This window comes from Artemia franciscana, chromosome 15 (genome assembly GCF_032884065.1).
Source record: "Artemia franciscana chromosome 15, ASM3288406v1, whole genome shotgun sequence".
In the NCBI taxonomy this organism is placed as follows: domain Eukaryota; kingdom Metazoa; phylum Arthropoda; class Branchiopoda; order Anostraca; family Artemiidae; genus Artemia; species Artemia franciscana.
Window position 1 is genome coordinate 29,923,513 of NC_088877.1, and position 22,972 is coordinate 29,946,484.

General features: G+C 37.7%; 1 protein-coding gene across 4 annotated transcripts in view; it reads left to right on the forward strand.

The window, feature by feature from the left end:
* The first annotated feature begins 5,406 nt into the window (after positions 1-5,406).
* LOC136036316 (uncharacterized) overlaps positions 5,407-22,972 on the forward strand; it is a 106,729-nt gene continuing 89,163 nt past the window's right edge. For all 4 annotated transcript variants that reach the window (XM_065718467.1, XM_065718469.1, XM_065718470.1 and 1 more), the window contains exons 1-2: positions 5,407-5,530; positions 16,978-17,116. In XM_065718467.1, the coding sequence (XP_065574539.1) occupies positions 17,059-17,116 (58 nt within the window). In that variant the 5' untranslated portion in view covers positions 5,407-5,530; positions 16,978-17,058. The remainder of the gene's footprint in view (positions 5,531-16,977; positions 17,117-22,972) is intronic.

Here is a 22,972-nt window from a genome sequence, read left to right on the forward strand (position 1 = left end):
GCAAGATTCGAACTTTGAATTTTTGCTTCTTTGTCAGTAAGACAATTGCTAGACTGTCATGCAAAATTCTCGAATGAACTGAAATTAAATCCTTTTAAATATCCTACGACCACTTTTGTTAAAAATTTTGAAACACGTAAGCGGAATTCCCAGCTTCCTTAAGTGACTACGCGTTGACTGTGCTTAGTGACGGGCGTAATGAAAAGTCAATTAGAGTTCGAGGGTAAAACAACCAGAATAGCTCTAACAACAGAGGGTAAAACACCAAGTGAACTGTAGTTCAACTAAAATTCAAGCTCCGAACGGACTTGGAATATTAACCGCTCGCGCCTTTTAAGTAGTAGGTCTTTTACCTTATTATATCAGTGCGGACTGTTTTTGTTCAGCGTCTTTTATCAGAACAATAATTTTTGTCGTGCATCGCTCTAAAAAATGATTAGAATTGCACCAAATTATAAGCATCCCATCCAAGGTAAACAAAGGCTGAAGAGCAAAGCTAGAAATTTTTTTCCTGAAGATTATTAGCCCACTTTGTGGTTTAATCAAACTTGCATACTCTTAAAATAAACTCTATCTGCATTTGTTCTTTGTGAGAAAATGTTATGGTTTCTGGTACTTACATTAGGTCCTGGCAAAAGGCAAACAGTCGATTTTCACGTCGTTCAATGAGAAAATACAAGTCTTGACGAGGGCGAATATTCGCCCTGCTTCTGTCTTAGATTGGAATCTAAACATGTGTTCCCTTTGACTGACAAAATTAAGGTACATAAAAGTTTACTGATTATGTTCTAGTAAAGCTTCCTATTTTCATTCGTTTTACATATGTATTTATCACGCTGTCAATTTAACCGTGATTAGAAAATTTGGGCCCTGTCTTCCAAATCCGCCTATTGTAAGTCCTTCTTCCTCAAGGAATCGCGACGCTTTGGGCAAATCAGGCTAAGAAACGGACTCGTCTTTTTAGCTTTGTTTGGCAATTACTTGTTAAAAGTAGCAGAAAGAGGAGTCTGCTTCATTTCGAAACATTTTCTCGAAGACTTCGAAGAATTGAATTGAGCTATTGAAGCGCTTTATAGGCTAGGATGTTTTCATCGCCTTATCCATCTTTTTTCTGTATGTGATTAAATAAAAAAAAACTAATTTTTTTAGCTGAAAGTAAGGAGCGACATTGAAACTTAAAACGAACAGAAATTACTCCGTATATGAAATGGGTTGTCCCCTCCGCAACCCCTCGCTCTTTACGCTAAAGCTTTTAATTGTTTTAAAAAGTAGAATTGTGGCAAAGAGTCAAACTTTAGCGTAAAGAGCGAGGGATTGCGGAGGGGACAACCCATTTCATATACGGAGTAATTTCTGTTCGTTTTAAGTTTCAATGTCGCTCCTTACTTTCAGCTAAAAAAATTAGTTTTTTTTTATTTAATTTCTGAACGTTTTTGAATTAATGCATGTTTGGTTTTGGCTCTCCACACATAAATTATTAAAATGAAATTTGTATATTAATTCTTTTTTTGGCTAAATGGCTTTCTCTTAGTTTTGATCAGACGATTTTGAGAAATAAGGGGTGGAGAAGGAGGCCTAGTTGCCCTCCAATTTTCGGTTACTTAAAAAGGCAACTAGAACTTTTAATTTTTAACGAACGTTTTTATTAGTAAAAAATATACGTAACTTAAGAATTAACTTACGTAACAAACTTTCATAACCTTATATTTTTATTATGTATACGAGGGGGTTTGTACCCTCGTTAATACCTCGCTCTTTACACTAAATCGTAAGTTTTGTCCCAATTCTTTAAGAATCACCCCTGAATCAGAAAGGCCGTAGAATAACTAGTTGAAATTACTAAAAATACTTTAGCATAAAGAGCAAGGTATTTATCTCCTCCTAAATACCTCGCTCTTTATGCTAAAGTATTTTTATAACCCCTCATATGCGTAATAATCTCTGTTCGTTTTCAGTTTCATTGCTACTTCTTCCTTTCATTTGAAAAAACATTTTCATGTTTATTTTTCATTGTTTTCTTATAGTAATGCTAGAGAATCCTGCGCCCTTTTCATTGAATTTTTCTTCCCCCATGACAGATTCCTCCAAGGAAAGATCCTCCAACATAGCCTTCTCTCCTCAGCCCCACCCCCAAACAAAATAAAATCCCCCTGAAAACGTCTGTACACTTCCCAATAAACATTACTATATGTAAACACTGGTCAAAGTTTGTAGCTTGCAGCCCCTCCCCCAGGGATTGTGGGGGAGTAAGTCATCCCCAAAGACATAGTTATTATGGTTTTCGACTATGTTGAACAAAATGGCTATCTCAAAATTTTGATCCGTTGACTTTGGGAAAAAATGAGCGTTGGAGTTTTTTTGGTCACTTAAAAAGGGCACTAGAACTTTTCATTTCCGTTAGAATGAGCCCTCTTGCGACATTCTAGGACCACTTGGTCGATACGATAACCCCTGGGGAAAAGAAAAAAAAAACAAAAAAAAACAAATAAACACGCACCCGTGATTTGTCTTCTGGCAAAAAATACAAAATTCCACATTTCTGTAGATAGGAGCTTGAAACTTCTACAGTAGGGGTCTCTGATACGCTGAATCTGATGGTGTCATTTTCGTTAAGATCCTACGACTTTTAGGGGGTTTCCCCCCTATTTTCCTAAATAAGGCAAATTTTCTCAGGCTCGTAACTTTTGATGGGTAAGAATAAACTTGATGAAACTTATATATTAAAAATCAGCATTAAAATGCGATTCTTTTGATGTAGCTATTGATATCAAAATTCAATTTTTTAGAGTTTTGGTTACTATTGAGCCGGTTACCACGAACTGTTTGATTAAATTTATTTCTTTTGTATTCCTTTTGCTGTTTTTCTTTTGTATTTTACTCCACTTAACCTCTTTTTTGTGAAGTGGGTGATAGATAAATTATTATTATTTATAATACAATCTATGTATCATCCGGAATTCACATGGCGTTCTGCAAGGACCACTATCAAGCGGTCTTCAATACTCAGAAAAAAACAACCTTTCAATGTACTCAAGGTTCAAAAATCACTTGAAACATAAGAAAAAGAGGACGACCTTATTAGAGGAAACCAAAGAGGTGACTTCTAAGTGACCTCCTCACTTTTTTAAGCATGCATGGTAATTTATGATTTATTATAATTTACCCAAAATATTTATCTAGAAATGATTGAATATAAAGGACTATCACGAGAGAGGATTTAAAGAAAATGGGGACTTCACGGAAGGGGGTAAAAGAGTGAAACTTTTAACAGTTCAGAGTGAAGGAGGAAGACATATAATCGTGCAGCAGTTGATGTCTGGTCTGATCAGAGATGGAACTACTTTTGACTCTTAACATTTTGTTTCTGCGTCAGGAAACGGTGCTTGTTATATTATTGGTTGCAGCGATACCTACAATCATGAACCAAAGATGAGCAAAAATAAACCAAGATCAGCAGAAATGAAGTCAAATAATTTTTAAAGCGTAAACTACCATAAATCACCATCAATTAATAAATGAAACCCAAAACGAACCGACATTACAATAAATAACCGAGTTAAACTCAAAACGATCAGAAATTAACAGGAGTAGAGCTAAACAAATTAGTGTGGATATACAATTTAATATATACTCATATTATTCGTCCCTGAAAGTCCTAATATTTTCGATCTACTAAAGTTGAAAAACAGAGAAAACATCTAAAATGTACTTTATTTTCAGTGAAGTGTAAATTATATTCAGCTATTTAGAAGGCACGGGGGAGCGTCATCCCTGCAATTCTTAGCTTAGTAGTTGTAGTAATTCACATAATGTCGTTTGGTCATTTGAACACCCCCTCATCATGCCTTTGAACTGGAAGTCGTGTTTTGATTTAGTTCAACTTTCCCCTGAGCATTTCCTGAAAATTTCATCTTAATATCCTCAGCCTTTGTAGTGATCGCAAAAGAAATAGTAGTTTTAGTAATAGTAACGTGCCCACACTGCCTTTTGGTCAATTGATCACCCCACCCCCTCATTATTCCCTAAAGTTTCCAACTTAATACTCCATTTAAGTCACTCTTGAGATGCGTCCTTTTGACAACCCAAATGCACATAGTGTGTTTTGATTTAGATCAACGCTCCCATCAACATTCTGTGAGAGCTTTACCTGCATGACCGTGGCCTTTTTTTACACGCAAGGTCCAACATCTCCCGATAGCGAATGCTACATGTAAGCAATGAGCGAATTTTATAAATTACAACCCTCGCCTTAAGGACTCTGGTGTGGTTGTCATCCCCAAAGACATAGTTATTTGACCTTTTAACTATGCTGAACAAGATGAATGTTTCAAAATTTTGAACGGATGTCCTTGGCAAAAAAAGGTGCAAGGGAGAAAGGCTTTGCCGTGCGATCACTTTTGACTCTTAAAAAGGGCACTAAAACTTTCAATTTCCGAATGAATGACCCCCTTCCAAAGGTCTATGACAACTTCTTCCATGCAAAGTGGCTTGGTGAAAAAAAAACATACATTTGCCCACTTCGCTCTTTACTTAGGCATTCGCTCTTGCGCTACCTGTGACTAGTAAGAGCAAGCAAATAATTACGCAGCACCAATAAATAACATAGATTATGTTTGCTTCTCTTGAAACGGAAATAAGGTTTTTCATACCCCAATGGGTCAAAATCACAAAACAAACATGGGAATGTAGTTAGAGTGGCAAATTGGTAAATAAAATTACCAGCAAAAATCTTGCCCCCTTGGCATAGAGACACAAGCGGGGTGATTCTTAATACCCCTCCCCCTTCCAATGCAAAGAATGAGATTTGTTAGTGCATTGATTTAAGCGTGTTATGCGTCACAATGGAAAATATGGGGCAGTACTAGAAAATTGTGAAGTTTTACATTTCGCATGGATAGTCGTACAACCCGCTTTTCTGTCTCCTTACCAGTGGAGTCGCTGGAGGGGGGAGGTAAGGAGGCAGCTGCCCCCTCCCAATAATTTGGGGGAAAATAATCGTAGAGCCCATGTCCCTTGACTCTTCGGATGTGGGACCCTCTTGCCAGCCTCCCCCCCAATAAAAACACCGGAGCTACGCCCCTGCTCCTTACACATATGACAGCCCATAAATTAATTGACTCGAAATAAACTCGCGTGTGTGCACAGTGTCACTGAGCCCTCTTTTCACAGCTAGAAATAGTTGATCAAAAATATAGTAGGTTGTTGCCCACTTCGCTGGGCAAAGTTTACTTGCCCAACTGGGCCTAGTTGTTTAAAAAAAATGCCTAACAAAAGCACAATGGGCCACAGTATTTATTAATTTGGAAAAATTTTGCGTATAAACAATGTATTATAGGTGTTATTATCTCTCACTAAAATTCGGTAATTAGATTTATTGATAGCTAAGGTTTGGCAGCGGTAGCGGTGCGTTAAGCCTCCTGGCTGTAGAAGAACCGAAAATTCCTCAAATGTAGGTCGACCTTGCATCAGTCAACAGTTTATGTGTAGAAAGTGACTATAAAATGACTGGATATAATATATTGAATACAAAGTAAGGGATTTAAAATATATGAATTTATAGATTGTTCACATAAGCGTTTCTCAGGATTAAGTAAAAACGTTTGGTAGAATTCTTCTTTTGGCTGTCTCGGAAAGGGGTTAGGTTAGAAAAATGAAACTTTCAGGGATGGGTCTAAAGGTTGAAGTATGTAACGGGAAGGTATTTTGAAGTACCTACCTCCACTCCCTCTCCCTCTAGAGGGTCCTGACCTTTAAAAATATGTGTGTTATAAAAGCGAAACCCTGCAAAATAGATCTTTTGCTTGAATGAAGTACACAAAATCGTTTTCAGCTTCACAACTTTGCTCAATCCCAATTTGGTAAAATTCTAGTTTAGTGACTTCTTGCTATCTTGTATGTCCCAAGAAGGGATTTTAAACTACCCACCTTCACTCCTTTTCCCTCTAGAGGGTCCTGAAATTCGCCTATATGACAAGTCTACACCATATTTAAATTTTGACAAAACAACATTTTACCTTAATTTTCAGTTACCAGTTGCTTTTTCTCTGCCTTTAGTTCTCAAAATGCAATTCCTGTTGAATGCAGTAGAATTCTGAGCCATATCAATGTTGTTTTTCAAAATTTAGGAAATATATTTGCATATTTTAAAACCTTATAAATTGGGATTCAGCAAAGTTGTGAAGCTGAAAACAATTTTGTTTTACTTCATTCAAGCAGAAGAGCTATTTTGTAAGGTTTCACTTTTATAAACACACATATTTTTAAATTCAGTCTATTGCGGTATTTTTCAGTTTTTTTTGTTCTTTTAAGTTGAGTGGATCATTTACAACACCGATCAGCTTCAATCAGGGGCGCGAGTTCACGAAAATGCAGGGGAGGGGTCAAGGATTTTTAAGAAAGAAAGATTTTTTATTTAACGGACATTATTATATAAGTTAAACTTCACCGCAAAATCATTATCATTTAAAAAGGTTGACTAGATTCTAAAGAACTAGGAGCTGGGAAGGTCGGCAGCCCTCCCCTCGTATCTATGACATTGGAAAGGAAAAGAAATTAAAACTAAAGACATTTTTTTTTGCAAGAAAAAAGAACCGGATTAGGGCTCCCTGCCATCTTAAGCGCTGCAATGAATTGGAGGATAATCTGCCGTTCATTTGCCCCTAACCTCCGTAAAACATCTGTTTAAAGTTTCAAAATATCTTTTTTAATCAGATCGGTTGAAAGGTAAAACAAGTGCCTCCGGAGCAACATGATAGGTCCGACCCCCAGGCTAATGGTCATGATTGTGCAAGTAGATCCATATAAAACAGATTCTTCATAGGTATATTTTAGCTGTTAAGTTTACGTATAATGCATCGTGCTGAAATCACCGTCACATAAAGACTTTCAGTCTAATCGCTTTTAGGGCATAAAGTAGGGCCCTTAGGCTCGGGCCCCTCCTGCAACAAGAGTGCACGAGCTCTGGCATTACAGTATAGAAGTCAAATATCAAAACACGTTCAACACATATTTCACAATGTGTGGACGTGTTATATATTGTTAAAAATCAGAGTTATCCAAGGGCTTCGGATATGTATGATTGCAGGAACCAAAGTTGGGGCTTTACACTAGTTGTCCTTCAATCCCCTCCCCCTCGTCCCCAACTTCACTTATGTAGACTAGTTGCACTTCTTTTTGCTCATGAGCGTACAGACGTCATTTAGGGAATGGTCATAAATTGCTAAACTTTAAATAATGAAGATCTCAGTACATCGTCATAGGTGATGTTTGATTCCTACCAAAGTTTCGCATATTTTGGGTTCTGTGATTTTTAATTACAGATACAATGCTAATATTGGAATATAGGTAAAATTATAGCAAATCATATACCTGGCTTTCGTTTAAAGTGAATATACTACTCGATGCCTTTTTTATGCTCTTTACGAATATAATAATCGCTTCTACATTAAATTGAGATTTAAGCACTTTTTTAGCTCTTAAAAATGATGAATTTTCAAAAAATTATGACAGTTCATGTAACTGACTTACCAATAAAGCCAACATACCACTTGATGTCTTTTTTATGTTCTTTACGAATATAATAATCGCTTCTACTACAAATTCAAATTTAAGACTTCTTAAGCTCTTAAAAATGACGAATTTTCAATTAAAGTACGAGTTATCCGTCGTTTCCGACAAAATACTACTACGTTTTCTCCACGCCGTTTTCGACAAAATAATACTACATTTTCTCAGTGCTAACATTATTTATAATAAGGTTAGTGCAGGTTAGGTTAAAAAATGCTTAAATTTGGATTTATGTTATTAGTTCAAAACCAAAACAAGTTGGGTAGCCCACACATTTCACAGGTATTGTTTGATTCCTCCAAAGTCGGTATTAAATCATATCCGTTATTGTTCATAACAAATCTGAGGCTATACAAAAAGCGCCTTCAAAATATTTCCCAGAAGTTTTTTTTTTTTTTTATTTCCACTGAAGTTTATATCTAAGGACTATTCAGGTTGTTTATCACAAACTTAAGGCTAATATTTCAATGTGAAACTCCAATTTCATTGTTTGGTGACAATTAACAATTTCCTACTATCGGTTCACAATGACTGATATTATCAAAGAAACTTTTTAGTTTTTTCTCTGAATTAATACTTAAATGACTCATATGCCCCCCTCCTTACAGGCCAAATACGTCTCATTGAACGTTTTGAGGCTGGGTAATTGTTAATTATTTGGAATACACGAAAGAATTTTGATCTGCAAGATCTGACAAAAGCCGGTTTAGGTTTCTGTATTTGGAGACAATTAGCTTAGGCTCAGTAAAAAAACTACGTTGTAGATATACTTGAATTAAATATTTAATGTATAGAATTGGTATTTTTGTTAGGTTAGGCTAGGTATTTAATATACTGCGTTCGGGGCGGCCCACTTTGCTTAATTTTCTGCTGTATATCCCATGATTTTGCCACTAAAGTATTATATTTGATATATCTCATTAGAATTTACTTAACTTTACTTCTTTCGTGTGTTCTGTAAAATTAACAAGTACCTTTTTTCCTTTCGAAATTCCACACACCAGTAATTCAGTACTCTATAAGTGTATGTATCAGGTGCGCTGCTGGATAATTGGACTATACGCTGCCTATCATAGTTATCAATCAACCGCCTACTAGGTCTTCTAACTGTTCCCTTGAGCGAGATCATGGGTTGGCAAACAAGGTTCATTCTCTTGACGCGATCAAAACAGTGTAGTTGCTCTTTTTCTGTGTATCTGGTGACCTTAGCCTTCCTCTGACCTCTCTGTTCGTGACATGGTCAGGTATTTAATCGTCCCTATGCAGCAACGACTTCTCGCTTTCGAATGTGAGAAGGGAACACTTGTTTTTGGCTTTTATTGTCCATGATTCACAACGATGAAGACCAGTGGGTACGACCCAGCTAATAAGGGGAACTTTCAGAATATTCAGATGTCTTAAAACGATACTGGATTTTCACTTGTTAGTCTTCTGAAACTGGTGCTGACAAGAGCTAGAATCGGCTGTTTCTATTCACTCACCAGTAATCATTATAGATGGGGGGCCCTGAAGTTCTCTTGTAGGATGTAATTCTTGATTTTGTTTTTTTCCATTAATCTGCATGCCTTCTAGCTTGACAGCCCCCCCCCCTTCAAAAATGAGGCAAATTTTCTCAGATTCGTTGCCTTTTATGGGTAGCACTGAACCAAATGTATCTTATATAGTTGGAATGAACATAATAGGTTGATTCTTTTGATGTATCTATTGATATCAGAATTTCGTTTTTTAGAGCTTTGGTTACTATTGAGCCGGATCACTCCTTACTTACAGTTTGATAAAACGAACTGTTTGAAAAGCGTACATTTTTCTAGTTCATCTCGTGGTTGTATCCCATGGGAATTTATGGTTGAACGAATAAAAAAATGCAATATGATTCTGAATGGATAACGATGAGGATTTTACAAGGGCATCACTTCACAATTGTTGGGTCTAGACGCAGCGCCGAAATCTTCATCAATGGCTCTTTTAAATTCTTTCCTTTCAAAGGTGGAGAAAATTAGTTGAAACATTTCTTAGACGAAAGAAAATAATGACGTAAAAACTTAAAGGAACAGAACTCACCCTAAATTCGAGGGTGGCTCCCTCTTTACCCAAAAGCCTTTTCAACAAAGATAAAGTTTCTATTACGTCCGTGAATTCAATACGATTCATTTAAAAACAAATATCTGAGAAACAAAATGCATGTGAAGTAGGTAGTCATTAAGTTCATAGGAGGGTTTGCGACAAAGCTCCTCTCTTTTTTGCTAAATGTTAGAAGTACTTTTTTCTACCCACATATGAATGATTACAAGGCTCCTGTATGACAAATAATAAAATGGAGCCGCATATTGAAGAAAGTAATATATGCTCAAAACAAAAATTCTTAATTTTTTTTGCAGCTATTGTTTTACGCGCTAGCCATAAACTTCTAAATAAATAAAAAATATTAGATTTTACCTGTAGTGAGCTAATCTTTATGTTGGGATATAGCTCATTCCGAATTATCAAGTTCGTTGAACACGATTTTTAAACAAAAAAGGGGCTTTTTAAGATCATAACAGATGTAATATCATTCTAGACTTTTTTTCCAGTAGAGCCTGGGACTTGATACATTCTCATGGTTGTACCATCAGTACTACAGAAAGGACTGTGAAACAAAAACTACAGGAACTCATAATAATGGTCACAAATATCGTGGCTTTTCTGAGCATCTCCCCCCTAAGTAAGTGCTGAGACGAATTAAAATCAAGTCGCCATCAAGCAATGGCTAATTGGAGAAAAGGCCAAGACAGATAGTCTGAGTGAGAGGCAAAGCTGGCATATGGCCTTTTTGAGAATTGTCCAAAAATGATGTCATTTCACTTGTTGATAGATAGTCCATCCATCCATCTTAAGGCAGAATTGTGGTAGATAGTCACGGAATAAGGGTTATCATGGATGCTTAGAGTCTCAGGCGGACTACCGTGGACTCACATGTGAACGGGGAGACCTGAGTTTTCCAAGTGTTTGGGTAAACGGCGGAAGTGACTTTGACTCTCTTATTGGACAAATACGTGTGTGTGTTAGCTTTAGAGAAGCATACCCGCCTAGAGTATCTGTCCGGTTGACCAAGTTTTAAAATTGACACGTTACCATTAAGTCGCCTGGAATCGCAGACAAACAAGCGCTCAAAGCCTAATAGGACCCGCCTGCCTAGAGAGTCAGGCAAGAGACTCTATGAAGACAGTTGAGTTGGCAAAAAATCAATTAAATAGCGTTTGACTGACAAGTCGCCAGAATTTGCTAGCAAACAAGCAACCTAAGTTTAATAGGAGTAACCACCCTCCTAGAGTCTCAGGCGAGTGACCCAATTCATAAGCTCAGACAATTGCGCTAACAAAAAAAAAAAAAAAAAAAAAAAAATGGTTGATCAACAAGTCGCCTGAACTCGCAAGCCAACAAGCGTCCAAAGCCTAATAAGGCCCCACCTGACTACATTGTCAGGTGAGCGACCCAATTCATAAGCTCAACAGTTGCGTTAACAAAAAATTAAGTAAATATTGGTTGACCGACAAGTCGCCTGAAGTCGGAAGCAAACAAGCGACCTGAGCCTAGTAGGGGAAGGGTTATCTCTAATAATCTTCCTTTGTCATTTTATCTGTAAGAATTACGGAGGGTCAAATATTTTTTTTTCCAATTCAAGAAGTAACAAGTTAAGGAGCTTGACCTTTCTTTGAAGAGAGAGTGAGAGGGAGGCTCAACTCTTCCTCAGCTTTTGATTAGGAATTTTGGCAGACTCTGGGCCGGAAAAATGAGGAGATTTGTACATATTGGAGATCCCCCGGGGCGTAATTTGCTAAGGGAAAGCGGGGAGGAGGGGGGAATTTCATCTCCCAGACCAAGATAAGTCTGCATAATTTAAGCAACAACAGGAATGGATCAGTTTTTTTTAGTATAAAATTACCTTTTAGTACTATGAAGTATCTTTTTAGTACTTCTATAATACTGTATAGGAATTTCATGGTGTCAAATTGCTCATTTTTCAGTTTTTACTGTCATTTTCACTTGATTTTGGAATATTGGCTCCAACTTTGCCCCCCCCCCCCCCCAGGATTGCGACGAAGTTTCGACAGTGCCTCCATCCTATCTCTCCATGAACAATCCCCCAAGAGAATGCAACACGAACATCTAGTGGAATAAACTAAATTATATACTTCCTTGTAGAATAAAAGTTGCGCATATTCAGGGTCATTCAGCATCAAACCACCATAGATGATATGACTAATCTATGCATGTGGGTGGCGGAAATTACCAGATGGAAATGTCTCCTTAAATCAATACTTAAGTTCATTGATAGTTGGCTCCAAGGCTTTCAACGTAAATCAGTCTTATCTGAGGGCCTAGTATTCGTATAGAAAGGGACCTCAAATCTAGTCACCTCTCATCAAAATAGCATGATATCTTTTATTTTCGTATTCTTTCCATGTTATTTGCCTTTTCTTGATCTTTTTCTTAGTTGGTCTTTTATTTGCCTTTCTCCTGCTTTGGAGGGGCCTCTTTGAGATAGATTTTTCCTCAGATGACTGAATTGACATGATTCGTCTATATATAATAACAGACTACTGAGCTGAATTATTGGCAAAAATATTAGTTGTGTAAAAGCCACAAGAGAAGCTGGTTACCCAATTCAAGGGATACTGGTGGTCATTCAAGTTTTTATGGCACTTGGAAAACGCTTACAGTGGAGGGATCGGGATGAAACTTGGTGGGAAAGATAAGCACAACTCCTAGATACGTAATTGAAATAACCGGAACGGATTCGCTCTCTTTGGAGGAGTTGGGGGAGGGTTAATTATGAAAAATTAGAAAAAATGAGGTATTTTTAACTTACGAAGGAGTGATCGGATCCTAATGAAATTTCATATTTAGAAGGACCTCGTGACTCAGATCTCTTATTTTAAATTCCAACTGGATCCAATGTCAATGGGGGGAGTTGGGTGGGGGGAAATCTTAGGAAACGCTTAGAATGGAGAAATCATGATGATACTTGGTGGGAAGAATAAGGGCAAGTCCTAGATACGTGATTGACATAACCAGACTGAATCCGCTCTCTTTGGTGGAGTTGGAGTCGGTGTCAATTCGGAAAAATTAGAAAAATTGAGGTATTTTTAACTTTCGGACGGGTGATCAGATCTTAATGAAATTTGATATTTAGAAGGATATCGTGTCCCAGAGCTCTCATTTTAAATCCTGACTGGGTCCGGTGATATTGGGGTGAGTTGGAGGGGGAACCTAAAATCTTCGAAAACGCTTAGAGTGGAGGGATCGGGATGAAATTTGGTGGGAAAAATAAGCACAAGTCCTAGATACGTGATTGACATAACCGGAACGGATTTGCTCTCTTTAGAGGAGTTGGGGGGAGGGTTAATCCTGAAAAATTAGAAAAAATAAGGTATTTTTAACTTACGAAGGAGTGATCAGATCCTAATGAAAGTTCATATTTGGAAGGATCTCGTATCTCAGATCTCTTATTTTAAATCCCGACTGGATCCAGTGTCATTGGGGAGGAGTTGGGGGGGGGACCAGAAATCTTGGAAAACGCTTAGAGTGGAAAGATCGGGATGAAACTTGATGGGAAGAATAAGCACAGGTCCTAGATACGTGATTGACATAACTAGACTGAATCCGCTCTCTTTGGAGGAGTTGAAGGGGGTGGTAGTTCGGAAAAATTAGAAAAAATGAGGTATTTTTAATTTTAGAACAGGTCACCGTTCGTGAGGTATTTTTAAATTTGATATTTAGAAGGAACTCATGTCTCAGAGCTCTTATTTTAAATCCCGACCAGATCTGGTGACATTGGGGAGGGGAAAACCGGAGATCTTGGAAAACGCTTAGAGTAGAGAGATCGGGATGAAACTTGGTGGGTAGAATAAGCAAATGTCGTAAATACGTGATTGACGTAGCCGGACTGGATCCACTCTCTTTGGGGGAGTTAGGGGGGTCCAGTGTTTTGGCCAGCTCGATGCTTCTGGACGGGCTAGAACAATGAAAACTGGTAGGCATGTCAGGGACCTGCACAAATTGACTTCATAAAGTCGTTTTCCCTGATTCGACCATCTGGGGGGCTGAAGGGAGGGGAAAAATCAGAAAAATTGTGGTATTTTTAACTTACGAGTGGGTTATCGGATCTTAATGAGTTTTGATATTTAGAAGGTCCTCGTGTCATATATCTCTTATTTTAAATCCCGATCGGCATTAAGCCTCTGATTTTCCTTTTAAATTAATCTATTGATTCTTAGAATTTTGCTAGAGCTCTTGCCATATGAGCTCTTGGCTCTCCCGACCTCGTCACAAGTGCCATATGAGCTCTTAGCTCTTATTCTTTAGTCGTTCATAAATCTTGAGTCTGGATTTTCTTTTCCGTATAGAAGAAATATTGGTGTGCAAAAATCAGTTGCATTATTGATTTTTCATGTCATGCGCTCCAGTGAATTCTTACTATCCGCATTAGTTAATCTTTTGTTCAGGCAATTGTTGAAAAATAAAGATTTTTTTTTTTCAGATCTGATAAATAATAGAAGGATTATATAAAAAGAAAGTAAAACCTATGGGAATTTTTGAATAAGTAGTGCTCTTGTTATCAAATGGCAAGGGTTGCTTGTTTTAAATTTGTTGATGGTTGCTTATCCAAAATAAAGCCCAAGGCTGAACTGACAAGTACCTTTTCTCCCAAAATTGGCGTATAGTAAATGATGATTAGGTCAGTTCTTCTGTATGGGAATTGCTGCTTTGGTAGTGACAGTTGCTGATTTCAAGGCCATCCAGTTTATATTGTTGATATGGTTGAAAAATCGTAATTATCTGACTCAGGCATGTTTCCTGATCCATCGCACGGCACATGTCTAGCTAGAAAACTTCCGTGTATGCTAGAAGAAGCGATGAGGATAAAGTAATGAAAGTGAAACTTACTAAAGGTGATATGAACTGCTTCCACTGGGGGACCTCCGACTTTGATCAAATAGGAACCATCTTGGACGCAGCCTATCTCTCCTTTGACTGAAGACCGAAATGGATGGCGATATCTGCAAGTACAAAAATAGTTGCATTCTTTGAATGCACTTTCAAACAAATGGATCGTATACTTTAACAAATTAGAAATATGCTATTCAATCTGCAACTAGATCTTTACACCAGAAAATATAGGGGAGGGGGTTGATCTCTTGAGATTAGTCCAATCAATCCCTTTCTCCTGGAAATGTTTGGTCAGAATGTTTGGACTCAATGTTTGAGATTAGTCCAATCAATCCCTTTCTCCTGGAAATGTTTGGGAATTGTGACCTAAAATATACCTTTTATTGCTTCTGGTCAGAATCAATATAAACTTTTTTTTTATAAACCTTCCAATACTATTTCCTCCAAAATGGAATGTTTTTGTTGTAATAAACTCGTCTAATCACTGTTAAAAAAAAGCACTGACGACTCTTAATGTTAAAGTATGTTTTTACAGCAATTTTATTGGTTGAATAATCTGAATTTTCGGCAAGTCCTTGATCAGAAAAAAAACTAATATGTATAGTGTGTCCTTGATGAGAAAAAACTAATATGTATATCCTTCCGGAAAAACTCTCGGATGCGTCATGATCCTTCGATTTTCTGACCGAATACTGTTAGCAATTTTTTGTATCGTTGATGCATACACATATACTTACGCCATCAAAAAAGCTTCCTTTGTATGAAAAATTGTAGAGACTTCTGGAAAGTAAAGTAATACCACTTTGTATGAAACAAGTTTGGAAGAATAGGAAGATAAGTCTGCAAACCAAGGTTAGAATATTGGAAGCTCTATTAATGATAGTGGTCAAATATGGCTCTGAAGTATGGGCCTGCTCCGAAAAGCGGATAAGGATTTCCTAGACGTTTTCCAGAAGAATTACCTTCGGATTATTTTGGGTACCTGGCTGACTGACTGTATTTCCATATACATACAACAGTAGGCTATACGAAAAGTGTGTCCTTGATCAGAAAAAACTAATGTGTATATCCTTCCAAAAAAACTCGGATATGTGATGATCCTTCGATTTTCTGAACGAATACTGTTAGCAGATTTTATATATATATATATATATATATATATATATATATATATATATATATATATATATATATATATATATATATACTAGCTGTTGGGGTGGCGCTTCGCGCCACCCCAACACCTAGTTGGTGGGGCGCTTCGCGCCCCCCCAAGCCCCCCCGAGCGCGTAAGTCGTTACGCGCCATATTAGTTACGCGCCATTGTAGTTGTGTCCCTGTGTCCCACCTGTGAATAGAGATAGATATAAATATATGTTTTTAACTACGTAAAACATGCGAATATACAACATTCTTCGCTGTCCCATTGTCTGTGCATATAAATAGATTGTCAGGTTTACTGACTCTTGAAAATGCAACATATAATTGTCCATGGGAAAAACAATCCGTATTCAGATCTATACCTCATTATTCTAATGATGTGTCCCTGTGTCCCGGTCGTCATTTATATTCCCTGTGTCCCGGTCGTCATTTGTGTCCCGGTGTCCCAGTTTGTAATTTCTCTTTGAGTGTCCCGGTCGTCATTTGTGTCCCGGTGTCCCGGTCTGTAATTTCTATTCGAACAATCCCTGTGTCCCGGTCGTCATTTATATATCCCGCCTGTGCCACCGGCGTCCCCGTTGTAGTTGTGTCCCTGTGTCCCGGTCGTCATTTATATTCCCTGTGTCCCGGTCGTGATTTGTGTCCGGGTGTCCCAGTCTGTAATTTCTCTTTGAGGTTCCCGGTCGTCACTTATATTCCCTCTGTCTCGGTCGTCATTTGTGTCCCGGTCTGTAATTTCTCTTTGAGTGTTTTTTCTTTTTAGTTTTTTTTTTAGTTTTTTACCTTTTTTCTTTTTTCAGTTTTCTTTTTCTTCTTTATTTTTCAGCGTCACTATGAAGTACATATCGACGAACCTTTGTTTTTTTAACTTAAATCTGGTAGGCATTGATGACCTTATCCAAGTCAAAATCCCAAACCCAATCATCATCGCTATCATTTTCAGTTTTGATATGTTTTGACTCTCGCTGTCCAGGTGGATTTTCATCTAACTGCGCGGTTTTGCGTTCAAATACCGTTAATGACGTCACCGTCAAAGCAAAAATGACGACAACTAATTTCATGACGTCAGTCAACACAGAAACATGACGTCACCTGATCCACAGACAGACAGACAGACAACTTATTTTTATATATATAGAAGAAGATATATGCGTACGTAATCAAAAAAGCTTCCTTTGTATGAAAAACTCTAGAGATTTCTGGAGGTACCTCACTTTTCAATTCAGCTTATAATGTTCATTTAATTTGTTCATGTGTCTATAGACTCTTAGAAAGTCATGGAGTTCATAAAAAGAGCTCTTATAATAATTTTAATTTTAGGTAACGTGAGGTGGAATAAGTGTAATACAGGATGAGAAAAACTAGTTTTCGACTTGAAGTGTTATGATTCTGTGATCTGAAATGAGAAACCAATTTCTTGTCGTGATTCTCGCGATTTCATTGCTACGCGATTGCTCAGGTATTTGCTTTTTTTTTCTGTTTCTAAATATCCAAAACTTGATATTATAATCGGCTTTACTGATGGTCCACATGTTTACTTCTTTATTTTTTGACAAAATTCAGAAATTTTATAGTCACAATTTTAAGTTTTTGGAAAATTCAGCTTTCCAAAAACGTTTGGGTAACGAAAAGGCTGTTCAGTTGAACAGCTACACTTATCTTGGTAGTAGTATTAGTAAAGACAGTGGGAGCAGTGAAAATGTCAAGAGTAGAATAGCCAAGGCTCGGGGTGTTTTTTACAGCTGAAAAAAAGTTTTGAAGAACAGGAAGATAAGTCTGCAAACCATAGTTAGAATATTGGAAACTACATTAATGATAGTGGTCAAATATGGCTCTGAAGTATGGGGGCGCTCCGAAAAGCGGACGAGGGTTTGCTAGGTGTTTTCCAGAGGAATTGCCTTCGGATTATTTTGGGTACCCGGCGGACTGACTGTATTTCTAACATTAGGCTATATAAAAAGTGCGGTTCGATCCCGCATTATAGGGCTATAATGAGAGAAAGGTTGCGATGGCTAGGACACGTTTTGCGGATGAAAGATGACATCACACCGAAGACTGTTCTTTACGGCCAACCGTCTAGGCCTAAACGGAAAGCAGGCCGTCCGCGGTTAAGGTGGGGTGATTTAAAGGAAATGGAAACTTCCTGGGAGAATTTAAAGATGGAGGCTTGGAATAAATTGGAATGGACGATGAGTATGCGTAGCTGTGTTGGCTTCTGGCGGCTTGGTGCTGAGGTGAGTTGTTAGTAGTGGTAGTCAAATAGAATAAATATGATTATTCTCTTGATTTAAAAAGTGCTTTTTAAACTGTGTTTAAAAAGGTGTGTATAGAGGGGACGAGTTTTAGGAGAGCAGGCCCCCGGTATGTAATTTTTTTTATTCAGTATTTTCTCATATTACTTTGTCTTTATTGTGAAATAAAAATACTTTAGGTTTTCATCTGGATACAATAAATACTTTAGGTTTTTGTCTGGGTACATTTTTTTGCCTGGTTGTGGTGGTTGTACTCCCCTGGAAAATATCCTCAGAAAATACATCCTCACTGAAGCAAAATTATTCCTGTAAATTTACTACCCACTGAAAATTCCCCCCAACAACCATCTCCCCATGCGGAAAACTCCTATGAAAAACATTTATGTATTTCCCAATAACAAATACTATCGGTAAGAAATGGAAAAATCCAAAACTTAAAAAGGCTCTTAAACTTCTACAATGATCAGATTGCTTTGCATTTTGGGAGTGAGGGAGTTGCCCCCAAAGGTGTATTTTAATTCCGACAAATCCTAGGTCTAATTGAGCCATCATATAAATAAATAATTAGTTCTAAGGGAAAGACGAGAGCAGTATGAAGGCTGAAGTATAGTTCCCAGGGCCGTAACCAGGATATTTTTTGTGGGGGTTGCAAATGAAGCAAATAAATGAATAAAAATGTTATATTGATATCTACTCCTTTATTATTTTTGGGAATATTTCTGGTGTACACTGTAGCTATGAAAGTAAAGAGTAAGATTAAACCCCAAAATGAGCAGAATTTATTTTGTGTAGGAGATGGCTGTCCTTTCCTCATCCACATCTTCAACTCATGGTTGCAAAACCTTCAGATGGTGCTCACTAGATCAGAAATTAAGAGTTCAAGTACCTTTTTTACAAGCCGAAACTGATTGCAGACCAATGAACCACGGGGAGGGGTATTTTCTGAGGCAATATTTTCCACGTGTTGTATTTTTATGGCGGGTATTTTCCAGAGAAAAATTTCCCTGAGGAGTGTTATTTGCAGGGGTATTTTTGGAGATTGTTTTCTGGGAGGGGGAAGATAAACGCCGACTACCAGTATTTCCAACAGTTCTGGGTAACAAACTATAAAAAGGAATGACTCGGTAAAATAGTTGCAAAAACCGTTAAGACGCACCATTAAAATTTAAAACTAACAGAAATTATTGCTTACGCTACAACATCTCCAACAACGCTCTTTATGCTAAAGTTTCTTTAGAACTTTCAAAGAATTATTATTCTTTATAATTATTCTTTGTTATGTTTCAGGAGAAATTCTGTTGGATTGTCTGTCCTGGTTTTGCTAGTTTAGGCACTTCAAGATAAGCTAGGACGATGAAATTTGGCAGGCATATCAGGGACCAGACGAGATTAAATTAACAATAGTCGTTTTCCCGAAAAATTAGAAAAAATGAGGTATTTTTAACTTACGAAGAATTAATGAAATTCCATATTTAGAAGGACCTCGTAGCTGAGATCTTTTATTTTAAATTCCGACCGGATACAGTGTCATTTGGGGGATTGGGGGGGGGGGGGCTGGAAATCTTGGAAAACGCTTAGAGTGGAGGGATCGGGATGAAACGTGGTGGGAAAAATAAGCACACATCCTAGATACGTGACTGACATAACCGGATCGGATGTGCTCTCTTTGGTGGAGTTGGGGGGGGGGTAATTGGGAAAAATTAGAAAAAATGAGGTATTTGTAACTTACGAACGAGTGATCAGATCTTAATGAAATTTCATATTTGGAAGGATCTTGTGCTTTAGAGCTCTGACCAGATCTAGAAATCCTGACCAGATCTAGTGACATTGGGGGGAGTTGGAGGGGGAAACCGGAATTCTTGGAAAACGTGAAAATTGAGGTATCTTCATCTTACGAATGGGTGATCAGATCTTAATGAAACTTGATATATAGAAGGATCTTATGTCTCAAATGCTTCATTTTAAATTCGATTCAGATCCGAGGACCAAGGGGGTTGGAGAGGGGAAACAGAACTCTTGGAAACTGGAAATCTTGGAAAACGCTTAGAGCGGAGAGATCAGGATGAAACTTAATGGAAAGAATAAATACAAGTTCTAGATACGTGATTGACATAATTTGAACGAATCCGCTCTTTTTGAGGGAGTTGAGGGGATTTCCAGTGCTTTGGCGAGTTCGGTGCTTCTGGACGTGGTAGGACGATGAAAATTGGTAGGCTTGTCAGGGACCTGCACAAATTGACTTGATAATAGTATTTTCCCCGACTCGGCCATCTGGGGGGCTGGAGGGACAGGAAAAATTGAAATTTTTGTTAGGTAATTTTAACTTTCGAAAGAATGATCGGATCTTAAAGAAATTTGATATTTAGAAAGACCTCGTGTCTCAGAGCTCTTGTTTTGAATCCCGACCGTATCTGGTGATATTGGAGGAGTTGGAAGGGGAAACGGGAAATCTTGGAAAACGCTTAGAGTGGAGAGATTGGGATGAAACTTGGTGGGAAGAATAAGCACAAGTTGTAGATACGTGATTGGCATAACCGGACTGAATCTGCTCTCTTTGGGGGAGTCAGGGGGGGGGTGTTAATTTGGAAAAATTAGAAAAATTGAGGTATTTTTAACTTAAGAACAGGTGACCGGATCTTAATGAAATTTGATATTTAGAAGGACCTCTTGTCTCATAGCTCTTATTTTGAATCCCGACCATATCTGGTGATGTTGGAGGGGGAAACGGGAAATCTTGGAAAACGCTTAGAGTGGAGAAATCGGGATGATATTTGGTGGGAAGAATAAGAATAAGTCGTAGATACGTGATTGACATAACCGGACTGAATCTGATCTCTTTAGGGGAGTCAGGGAGGGGGTGTTAATTTGGAAAATTGAGGTATTTTTAACTTAAGAACAGGTGACCAGATCTTAATGGAATTTGATATTTAGAAGGAACTCATGTCTCAGAGCGCTTATTTTAAATCCCAATCAGATCTGGTCACATTGGGAGGAGTCGGGGGGGGGGACTGGAAATCTTTGAAAATGCTTAGAGCGGAATGATCGGGAAGAAACTTGGGGGGTAGAACAAGCAAATGTCGTAGATACGTGATTGACGCAACCGGACTGGATCCGCTCTCTTTGGGGGAGTTAGGGGGAAGGGTCCAGTGTTTCGGCTAGTTTGGTGCTTCTGGGCGTGCTAGGACGATGATAATTGACTTAATAAAGTGGTTTTTCCCTGATTGGAGCATCTGGGGGATGAAGGGAGAGGACAAATTAGAAAAAAAATAGGTATTTTTTACCTTACGAGTCGGTGATCGGATCCTAATGAATTTTGATATTTAGAAGGACCTCGTGTGTCAGAGCTCTTATTTTAAATCCCGACCGACATTAAGCCTCTGATTTTCTGTTTAAATCAATCTATTGATCCTTAGAATTTTCTTAGAGCTCATACCATATGAGATCTTGGCTCATCCAACCTCGTCACAAGTGCCATATTAGCTCTTAGCTCTTGTTTTTTATTCAGTATCTTTTCCTCTTCAGAGTTTACTTCGGAAGGTCTTTTTTTTCTTTTTTTTTCTTAGCACCGAGGACGACTTTGCGGAGTTCCTTGTCAAAATATTGCTTGATATTCGTCTTCATATTTTACTACTGGCTGACAAAATCTCGTTTTTCACCTATTTGTTTTTTTTTTCCATTTATTATATCCTTTCTTGGTTTCATACGACATAAAAATATTAAATTGATATCAGCTCCCCTTAGGATTTCTGGGAGTATTTCTGGTGTACGCTGTTGCTATGAAAGTAAAGAGTATAAGCTACCATATATTATATACCATATATTATAATATAACATTATATAATATATTATATAGATATACTAAATGTAACATGTTTTCTGGTTTTCTGCTTCACTGTCTCATTCCACCTTTCCATCTTAGTTTTCTTTTCCTTCCAATTGGTTCGCTTCAATCAATGCTGTCTGTACTCTGCCAGAGTTGCCAGTGTAGACCACCGACGATCTACCGCTAGGACTCTAGCATATTCTTCGTAGTCATCATAGAGTGAGTCATAGTATACCTTCCAATTCGAGTGTTTTCCATCTACGTAAAAACAGTTCAATAAATGTAATTGGGAACTGAATCTTTCTTTGACATAACGCCACTTAAACATTAATTCCCTAGTGGAATCTATCATATATGGATAATGGTACATCCTATATGGAATCCTTCCCGTCGCTGTTTCACATCGTTTTAATACACTTTTTATTTCTCTGTAAAAGATACACTTCCATAAGGAGTCGTCGTCCAATATGTTATTCATATATCTTGAGGTAAGAGTCAATTTGTAAACAGACTTGACATCTAAAAATTTGGCAATGTATAGTATCACTTCTGGAGGAAGATTTTTTGCGTTAGCACCTGGTGTATAAGGCATACCAGGTAATAAGGTGGAAACGGATTCAGCCTTGGCTGGTCCTAATGGGCTAGAATACTCATAGCTCAAATCACGAGTTTTTCTCCTTTTTTTTGGATTCAAAGCCTTGTTGCCTGGGTCACAGATTTTTGCGAAATGTCTCTTTTTTGACGGATCAAGTTTAGAAATATTTGCATCTGGTTTGTCAAGCAATCGGGCGGAAATACATTCTGCTAGGACTTTGCCAGTGGTCCTCAACGCTAGTCCCAGGTCTTCAATACTCTGAGATAGTTTTAGTTGATCTTTCAACTCTGTATACTGTGTAAAAAAACCAGCCAGGTTCTGAGAAACTCCAGATCTAGCATTTATCCGTATGTCTTTCTGTAAGGTAGCGTCATTTTCTGCTTCTGAAGTGACTTCTTTATTTGTTGAAGTGGGAACCTCTTCCTTCGTTTGCATAATAAGGTGAAGCGTTGATTTCTTCATTATGCTATGAGACAGACTCGTTTTTTCCGACATACTCGCATTACCGCAGTTTATTAACAAATGATACTGACACATTTGCAGTTCTTTCTTTTATAGACGGTATGACGTCATTATGTACTGACGTCATTATACGAATATTTTTACTTTTTGCGTCATAGATGGTTGTATACTTTGATTATGACG